General features: G+C 56.4%; 1 protein-coding gene across 1 annotated transcript; it reads left to right on the top strand.

Moving 5' to 3' along the window:
* Nucleotides 1–7,291: 7,291 nt before the first annotated feature.
* SLS55_009757 (uncharacterized protein) lies at nucleotides 7,292–9,679 on the top strand (the record flags this gene model as incomplete). The annotated part of the gene is made up of 6 exons (XM_066781152.1): nucleotides 7,292–7,547; nucleotides 7,605–7,744; nucleotides 7,798–8,417; nucleotides 8,520–9,065; nucleotides 9,150–9,453; nucleotides 9,512–9,679. The coding sequence occupies 6 exons, from the start codon at nucleotides 7,292–7,294 to the stop codon at nucleotides 9,677–9,679; spliced, it is 2,034 nt and encodes a 677-aa protein (XP_066628154.1).
* Between the last annotated feature and the right edge of the window lie 371 nt (nucleotides 9,680–10,050).

The following is a 10,050-nucleotide window of genomic DNA, read 5'->3' as shown; positions in this document are numbered from 1 at the left end:
TAGGCACTTCTGGTTCCATGAGTTCATGCACTTCAAAAGCGTACGACGCGACAACAGCGGTTTTGCAGACGGGACGAGGTGGGCGTGTTGATCTCGAGGGATGTCCTCATCTATACGTGTCGGCAAATCGATTGGCGGATGAAGCGTGGGTGACCCGGCATTGAGGTATGCTTTCATCATACCCGCGATTACCCGCAGCTCACTAAACCTTAATTCGACCGTAGCTTTTCCACTCCGTTCGAATGACCCACGGACGGTTCCGGCGCAGCTCTTCGTTCTCAACCACCGAGGGGGCCGACGCTATCCCGGCGAAGAGGTTCAGTGGTCGATTTTGCCTTCTTCAAGTCAAATGCACAGGTGCGCACGTTCGCAACACGTCCACCCTTTACTTGCGGCTCGCTTACTGAGTGTGCTTTCTCGCATTCTTTCCATGTGGACACGTCCGAAGTTTTGCTCTCCCTTGAGCGGGTCCTTGGCCATGAAGTGTCGTGTTCTTCCTGCGACATCGGTCCATGAAGTCTCGTTCCATTTGCGATTCCTCGAACGAGTGATCACCACTGCGCAAATTCCGAGACATTCGCGATTGATCTTTCGCCGTTGCCGGCCCGTCGCGTGCAGTAGATGAGCCGAGCTGCAGGATGGGAATCGAAGCTCTCCGAAGCGTCCGAGCTGATGAAGGAAGGAATCCGCGGCGTGGTGGAGAAGAAGGAGCTCGTAGGTGCAATTCTCGGACAGATAGCAATCAAGGAACCGTCACAGTCGACTGCGCCCTCTTTTCTTTTTTTCTTTTTTTTTTTCATGTACTCGCCGCGACGCCGCGCGTCGAAGATGCCAAGTGCGCCGTGAGATTGATGCGCATGACGCACATTTCCTACGAAGGCAGAATCCGCCGCACATCGGCTTCTTGGCTCAAGCTGCCAAGACTGGCGATAAGAAACAATTTTTTCTCTCGATCTTCGTCGATGCGATGGCTTCTCTGCTTCTCTGACGCAATAATCAGACAATTGGTAGGCTAATGAGAAGATGGAGGTATAGTAGCTGCACCGTAAGCCGATACCGGTTATGAGCAGATGTGTCAGACTTTTTCGGCCCACCATCGCACTCCAACCCCTCTGCGACGAAAGCATTTCATTCCAGACGCTCGCGTATGAGTGAGCTGCCGCAACGCCGTTGTTGGAGGAGATGGAACCAACAACGCCTTCTCTCGGCTGGCCCTTCCTACGGCGTAACTAGGGCCAGCCCGGAGAAACACCTCCCTTGACGGCGGCGATACCCGGCATTAGTCGGGCTCACCGTGACGGCCAGAGCGATCTGCGTTTCCGCCTCGCTTGGCGCTACTACTGCATAAATGAGCAAGCCAAGTGCCGTCGCGAACCGCTGTGTACCTGAGGTTCCAGCACGAATCGTCGAGGAACGGCCGAACCACCACTAACAAGACGCTGCCGGAGTTCCCGTCGTCGGTACTTGACATTGCCTATTTTGCCGGACCTCCTCTCGCTACCGAGCCCAGACCCTGTGCGGGTTCGGCGAATGACTATGAATCGGGAGGGCGGGTCGCACCGCCTCTTGGAAGGGCCCACGGGCCATCTTCGTGCGCGTGCGGGTATGCAAGGCGGGACAATAAGGTGTGAAGAGCTGCAGACAGCACTTGAAGCGGCCATGCCACCTCTCGATGACGGCAGCCGGCGGAGTCATTGTATCACTCCGGACTCGAGCTGGCCAATCTCTCGACACTTATTTCGAGCCGAGGTGCCTATACGCTTGTGAGTATAGGGCACGCTGTCATGTCCAGCACATCCGAGTTGGATTTGACAACGGTACAGCACCGCCTCCTTCCAGATAGGACGACGCTTCTTGGCTCAGCCGTCATCAGGCATTCCGTTGCCTGCGGCCTTCATCCACGGCGGACTCAGGAGACGGACACGAGGGGAAGTCCATTGGTCTCGGAACGTGTTCCCTGCGGCTCCGCTTGCGAGGCTCAACGTCTTCGATCTGTATGGATACGACTGCCAAGAGGAAAGATGGGTGGAAGCGGTTTCCGAGACAGCTGGGGGGCTTACGAGACTGGGCCCGCTCCAGGCCTTCCGATAGGAGGTGATTTCTAAGGACGACTCGCCCACTCGCGGGTGCTAAATTAAGGCGGGGAGAGTGGAGCAATGGTGGTCAACCAGGTGTCCGGTGCACGGGGAGGGCAAGTAGTCGCGCACACAAGAGAAGTGACTCGAGGCGGAGGTGGAAGAGGTTCATCAGATCAGGGGGCTGAGGCGAGAGGGTCGGACGGTCGGACCGACTGGCGGACAACCAACGACAACAGCCTTACTGACTCGACGTGCAGGCATGAGGAGGCAGAGCGAGTGCCATTAAGCCTTGCACTCTCGGTAACTGCGGCGGCTGGGCGACCGGAAAAGCGGACCAGCTGCCGCCCTACACCGTCGGCATTTGTCTCTCGTCCAACGCCTCTGCCACGCCCGACGATCGCCTTGGGGCTTTCATATCCCCTTGCCGCCTGCTGAGATTGCCTCGTATCCCGCAGCTGACCTATATGGAGGGTGCGGTTAAGGGATCGACACAAGCGCCCTACAGCGTGGGCCGTACCGTTCGTCAATCTCCCTAGTCATGTCCCAAGCCTTCCCGCTCCGATCCCGCTGCCCGCGGCTGGGCTCATATCCTGGCCTGGCCTGGCCGTACGTCAAGAGCCTCGTCGATCCCGCTACGCCGTCAATAGCCTACCCATCGAGCACTCCGCCGCCCGTTATCAGCCCGACCCACCCTTCGGCAAGTTTTGTAGACCCTGGAGACCGCACAGCCTTAGTCATGCCCGTACCTTGCCGCTCCGATGCGCAAATCACGCACAGCCTGTCACTCACCCGTCCTGGGTTTTATTTGGGGCAGCAGCTCCGACCCTGCTCCCACCTCTGGTCACTCCCTTTTCTCCGACTTCACCATGTTCACCACCTTTGTGGGCGTCTCTCCCCGCCAGTCGTCACACAAGGATGCCACTTCTCCGGCACCGCGCCCCAAGAGAAGCCAGGTCCATCGTGCGTGTGACTGGTGCCGCCTCAACCGAGTCAAATGCGACAGCAGCAGGCCGTGCCACAACTGCAAGCAGATCGGCCGCCGATGTAGCAATGACGGCCTGAACGAGTTCCGGAGTCTGGCATCCGCGACCAAGTACGATACCGGACTTCTCTACCGCTGCACAACAAACTGACTGTTCTTCATGCAGGGAAGTCGAGCGGCTACGCGCCCAGATCAGGGACCTTGAGCGCCGGCTGAAAGGCGATAGTCATACTCCGCCCTTGACTCCGAACAAGCCATGGTCCCGCATGGACGACACGTTGGAGTGCTACGAGTCACGAGTAGACGCTTGTGAAGGCGTTGCTTTTTCAGATGATTTTGTCCTGCACGATACCCATTATCACGGCCCATTTTCCTCGCGGGCATTCACCAAGCAACTGGACTTGTTCTTAGCCACCGTTCTCCATCAGCCACTTCACAGTATCGAGCAAGCCGACGACTCATTGGCCCCGTTCGGCGGGCTGGCGTACCTGTCGCTTGAAGACCAGATCAGCTGCGACTGGCTGAACAAAGCGCAACAAGACTACCTATTGGATTTATTCTGGTCTCAGCAACATACGCTGCTCCCCATAGTCGACAAGGCCGAGTTCCAGCTACATTACGAATCCCTCTGGTCCGAGCCGTCCCTCGGGGTGTCCTTCAGGAAGCCTTCCCCCCTCGTGGACATCGTCCTGGCGCTATGCATCCAGTATGGCGCCTTCCGGATCGGCGGCAACGAGCCCGCCCAATCCAGCCCGGCAGACGTCGAAGACTCGCGCCTCACCGGCCGCATCTACTTCCAGCGCTGCCACGCGCTCCTCTCGGAGCAAAACGCCACCACCACGGCACCATCCATCACGACCGTCCAGTGCCACGCCTACAGCGTCCAGTACCTCCTCGCCGCCGGCCAGCCCAACACCGCTTACGCCCACCTCGCCACCGCCATGCAAACCGCCCACGCCACCGGCCTCCACCACGAGCCGCCCGCCCACCTCCCTTCGACGCAAAAGGAGCTGCGCCGGCGCCTATGGTGGACGCTCTACACATTCGACGCCACCACCAGCTTCGCCCTCGGCCGCCCGCACCTCACGCACCTGGCGTCTGCATCCGTCCGCCTGCCCAGCGACTCGCCCGCCGTCGCCCACGCCCTCGGCCCCTGCTACGTCTCGCCCGCCCCCGACGTGACGTGGCTGTCCTTCCACTCGCAGTCCTTGCTTCTCGTCGACGCGGCGCGCGCCGTCCAGGCGGCCTTCGCGGAAAGGGCGGTTGCTATCCTTGCTGCGACGCAAACGCGCGACTTCCGCCGAGAGCCAAGAGCCCGCGAGATGTGCGCGGGCTTCCTGGTTGACTGCGTGAGCGCAAGGCTCGCGGGAAAGTGGGCGAAGCAGGTGCCAAGGGGGTTGACGATCTGGCGGCGCGGGAGACGCGGTGGTGGTGGTGGTGGTGGCGTCTCGTCGTCGTCGTCGTCCTCCGCTGCCTCATTCTCCGCCTTCTCCCTGCCGCCCGACACCCACGACGACGACGCCGGCGACGACCCGGCCTCCTCCTCCTCATCCCCCCTCGACCTCGACCTCGACCTCGACCTCTCCCCCTCCACGGCAACACCAACACCCCCCTGGCTCCACCGCCACCGCCTCCTCCTCGCCCTCCACTACCACCACCTCGCCCTCATCCTCCACCGCCCCTTCATCCTCCTCCCTCCGTCCGCGTCCACGCCGCCTCCTGAATCACCACCATCATCATCACCATCACCATCGCCCTCGTCGAACATCAACAGCAACAGCAGAAACATCCCCCGCAACAACACACCCACACCCACCGCCGACAGCGCCGCCTCCACCGCCCTCGCCCACGCCGCCGCGCTGACGGACATCCTGCACCAAGCCCTGTTCCCCCTCGACGAGACGCGCGTGCTGGGGCTGGACGGGTTGCATGCGGTGCGCGGGTGGCAGCGGGACGCGGCGGTTGTGGCGGCGGGGTATGCGGTTGCGTATGCGGGTGCGGGTGCGAAGGGTGGCGCGGCGGGGGCGAGGGCGATGGCGGTGCTGGGGAGGGCGGGGGCGGTGTTGGAGGGACTGGCTGGGGCTGGGGCTGGGGCTGGGGAGCGGGACGGACGTGGGGGGAATGTGGCGAGGGTGTTGGAGAGGAGGGTTGGGGCTGTTGTTGGTGGTGGTGGTGGTGGCGGTGGTAGTAGCGATGGAAGGCTGGCGACCACTGCCGCGTCGATGTCGTCGTCATCATCGCCGCCGCCGTCGTTGCTGGACTCATCGTCATCGCCCTCCTCGTCGGCGGCGGCGCTGGACCAACTGCAACAACAAAACCAACAACACCATCACGGCCTCTTCCCCCCACCTTTCCCGTCCTCGACCCTCGCCGCCCTCCTCACCTCCCCCTCCTCCGCCACTACGGCCACCTCGGCCTGCCCGTCCAACCCCAGCTCGACCCTCAGCTCGCCCCACCCACCGCCATCCGTCGGCGATGCAAGTAGCAGCGGCGGCTTCATGGCAGCGACGCCCGGCGCCATGGACATCTCGATGCTCGAGCAGACCACTGGCAACGATTTCGGACACGACACGAGCTGCTGGATGGGGGGAGGTGGTACGGCGGGACTGGGAGTGAGCGAGGGGTTGTGGCATGGCGTCGATGTCGATGTGGTGGCGGCGGCTGCGGCGGATGAGGAGTTGTTGTTGATGCGGGATTTTGATTTCTCGCCGCCGCCACCGACGGGGACGACGACGACGGGGATGGGGATGGGGATGGAGGGGGTGAGGGGAGGTGGTGGGTACGGAGCGTATCGGGGGTGGGTTTAGTGGGAACTGGCTGTGGGGTGGTTTTTGTTTCATTTTCTTTCGTTTGGTAGGGGGTGGCGTTTGGGGAAATGGGCATTGGCTGGATTGGAGGTTTTTGGATGCTTGGCCTTTCTTCTTGTGGACTGGCGATAGGAGAGATAGCCTCAATGGAAGTTAAGTAGCCTGTACGTCTCCATGACAGCTTGAGCCTTTTTTTTCTTTCTTTGTATCTGATCTCTGCATTGAAGCTACACACTTATCTGCCAGCGAACTTTCTGTTGCAGGCTGACGACTTATCCTGTGGCCGGATTGCATGAGTCGCTTCTCATGGCGCCAGATCAGCCTTCGGCTTCAATCTCATGTCAGCTGCAATGCTGCATTTTCTCATCCTTGAAGAATTCAATGTCACTTGCAATCAACATACGAATATCTTAACCTATAAGAACCGCTCGATCTGTAACGCGCGGCATGCTCATGGATAAAACAGGTAATGTAGGATTCCTCTGGTGGTGGTGGAGTTCTCGAGTCTGGCTCTTTCATCCTTGTGTATTTCGCTAGCCCAGATAGGAAATTCGACATTCTGGGTAGGAGCACTGATTAGTAGTAGAGCTGCCTAGACTACAAGTTAAAGACGGACTTCTGCATGTGAAAGTATTTGAGCGACGGGTTCGTGGGGCTGAATGCGGGGAGTCTCCACAACCCTGGATCAACACCACGGTACTACCCCGCTTCCTTCAGAACATCCCGTTTTCAGCTGCTAATCGTATGTCCATGGCTCGCTGCATCATCGACATAGTGACGAGTTTCAGGTTGATATCCTCGATGCTACTGACTCATACTACAAAGCAGTGCTTGTCGTCCATCCTTAGAAAATACAATACGCGTGGGTGCACGGACAGCTCAAATCACAAAACAAGCATTAATCCCTGGTGTAAGTTTTGCTCCGTTGAGACAAGCTTTACGTGTTTTCCCGCATGGTGTTTAAAGGATGCATCGGGAACCGCCGATTTTTACACCGGGATCTTGGGTGTGCCGCTCAGCAAGCCACAAAATTGCCAATAATTTAGAACCCTTGGGTATCATCATGCAAGGCAATACAAAAGCCATCCTCCAACTCTGAACATCCATATCTTCCAATTATGATGCTGCACTGTCAGAGAAAATGGATCAGAATCAAGCATGTGAAAGGGCGCGATCAAGTCCACAAAGCTTGACTGGCTGACATCGTCGAGACTTATGGTTGACAGGCGGGAAGAAACTCATGTACACAGATGACACGGTATCACTGAGCTTTCTTTTGTCTATTGATGTAACTGGATATACAAAGCTCAGATATATAAAGATCCCAGGAGCTCGCCAACATTGCCAGGCCATCAATTCAGCCGCTATCTTCAAAACCCAACCGAATATCTCAACTCAATTCTTGCTTCCATTGACCCTAAATCATGGCCTCCACAATCTTCGATGCCCAAAGTCAGGGCCGGATTGCTGGCCTCGCTTCAGCAGTCTCAAACGGTCAGCCCGTCCCGCAGCGACTCGAAATCGATGACCTCGTGAAGAATCATCCTGATGCTTTCAATCTCTACGTTCTTGCCCTTGAGAGCATTCAAAAGGACAAGTACAAGGAGATGACGCCGGCCGCCATGCAAGACAAGAAGCAAGGGAAAGGGCAGGACAGAATGTCCTACTTTGAAATAGCTGGTTTGTGTCTCTCTTCATTTCCCAAACCCAAACACCGGACTCCACTCATACAATTAGGCATCCATGGACTACCGAACCGGCCATGGGATAACGTTGAGTCGAAGACTATGTATGCAGACGATGGCGAGATTGGCTACTGTACTCACGGTTCGATTCTGTTTCCTACCTGGCACCGACCCTATCTGGCCATGATGGAGGTGTGCATCGCATTCCACTAACTTTGAGACGACTGAACTAATGATCGATATAGCAAACCATCTTCAACACCATGGGAGAGATTGCAAAGCAGTTCAAGGATCCCAAGTACGTTGAAGCTGCCCGAACATTCCGCCTTCCGTACTGGGACTACTTCCAGCCACGGCTGAGGGAGAATGATCAGATCAACTTCGGCTTGCCTCGGATTTTGAAAGAGAAGGAAGTGAAAGTGTACAGGCCAGAGGCCGAGGGGAAGCTAGTGCCTGTATCCAATCCGCTGAAGTCTTTCACATTTCCAGGTACCGCAGGTATGACCGACGACGACTGGACAGCGAAAATCGATGGCGATTCCGTCTTAGACGAATCACTCTACTCCCGCACACACACTGTACGCCATGCAAGTAGTAAGAACCGCGATGAGGACAACTGGAAAGAGCTGGACGACGCTCTGGAAAAAGCAAGGAAAGATCGGCTGCAACAAATGCTCGACTTGCTGATCCTGTTGCCTGACTATCGAGTGTACAGGAATTTTGCATCATCAAAGTTCAGTAGTGGGCCAAATGGGTCGCTGGAAAGTTTTCACGGCGACTACCACACGTACGTCGGGGGAGGACGAGGACATATGTCGGAAATCGAGGTGGCAGCGTTTGATCCGGTATTCTGGCTGCATCACTGGTTAGTGTCACGACTTCCTTCCATCTTCTACTCTCCAAACACACACACAAACAAATCCATGTATGCGGAAACAGAGAATGGCTAAAGTGCAGTTTGGAACAGCAACATCGACCGTATTTTCGCCATTTGGCAAAGACTGCACAACGACTTCGTCACAAACACAGGTGACTCCAAGAATCGTGCCAATACACCCCTTTACCCTTTCCGCCTCCCAGAGAAACAGAAAGAAAGGGAATTCTGGGACAGCGATGCCTCCAGACAATTGGAGAAATTCGGATACACTTACCCCGATCTCGTGTTACCAGCGGGTGGTAAGAAATCTGTCCGCGATCTTCTCATCGAGAAGTACTCCTGGGGCATCGAAGCACAGTCTGTGGACAAACCGACCAAATTTCCTGAGACGTTGCAGCCAATTTCTGTGAAAGAAGCACAAGCGTTCCGGAAAGCGAGTTCGGAGTCCGGCCGTCCCTCACAAGCGGTGAAGGGGGTCAGGAGGAGGATGATGGAGGAACAGGTTGTGGGCAACCCGGGCGCCGCTCTCGGTCCCGGACAGGGATCTTCCTTCGACCGCGGAGACGAAATCTTGAGGGACGAGCCAGATGGGAGTAGTCTGATGCTGCAGTGGTATGTCGACTGTGAAGTGAACAAGTGAGTCCTTCCTGCTCGATTAAACCCCTATCACTTACAATTCCTCTACATGATACTGGTAATCGCTAATATCAACGTCTATAGAGATGCTATAGATGGTGCATTCACCATCTTCTACTTCCTGGGTCTCGTCAGCGAACTAAACAATGATCCGGACTGCTGTTGGCAAGTCGAACCAAGCCTTGCAGGCCTCAGCCACATCTTTTCCGCGCGCAAAGCGAACTGTAGCAACTGCGAGAGCCAAGCCGCGGAGGGTCTGGTCCTCACCGGCACCAGTCCGATCACATCGACTCTGCAAGATAACATCAAGACAGGAAAACTGCAGAGTCTCAAGCCAGATGACGTCGAGCCATTCCTGAAAAAGAACTTATTCTGGAGAGTAGTGAAGGTGAGCTTCTGGACTATTATTATCGTCCTCCTACACACGACTCATTTCTTGTTTGTAGCCCAACCGAACGACCGAAGACCCAGCACAGGTTTCGGGCTTGAAGGTCAGCGTCAGCGCAACGTTCTCTGTCCTCCGCCCAGGCGAACTCATGCCTGAGTTCAAAGAGGCCCACTACTTCCCGGAAGTTACTGCCAATCACCACTCGGGCAACCCTGCTGGGCAGTAAGGGTCTTGTAAGACGCCCTGGTTTCGCCGGAAAAAATTGGGTCGTCTTGAAACTCTGTTTGACATGCTGCTGGATTGACTGATAAGCGTGGCTTCATTCCTTGGCCAATGTCGATTGCGCTCTTCTGTATTTCACAACAATCTTGATCATTCCGCCTTCAACTCAAGTTTCTAAAACATTCATGTAACAATCCCTCCGTAATATAATTTAATTAAATCCCTTTCCATAACGGACGTCAACCAGCGTGCCCGGTTCAATCGCTCTCAATTCATTCACATGAGCTCGACTTCGGTGAGAGACGATTACCACATCACTGAATTTAAGTCGAATTTATTCAAGGAGCATCCGGAGATGCCCAATGTGCCGAGGTG

This window comes from Diplodia seriata (genome assembly GCF_021436955.1).
Source record: "Diplodia seriata strain FDS-637 chromosome Unknown scaffold_11, whole genome shotgun sequence".
NCBI classification, from domain to species: domain Eukaryota; kingdom Fungi; phylum Ascomycota; class Dothideomycetes; order Botryosphaeriales; family Botryosphaeriaceae; genus Diplodia; species Diplodia seriata.
Note: the sequence above shows the minus strand (reverse complement) of the source record. Positions and strands in the feature narration are given on the sequence as shown.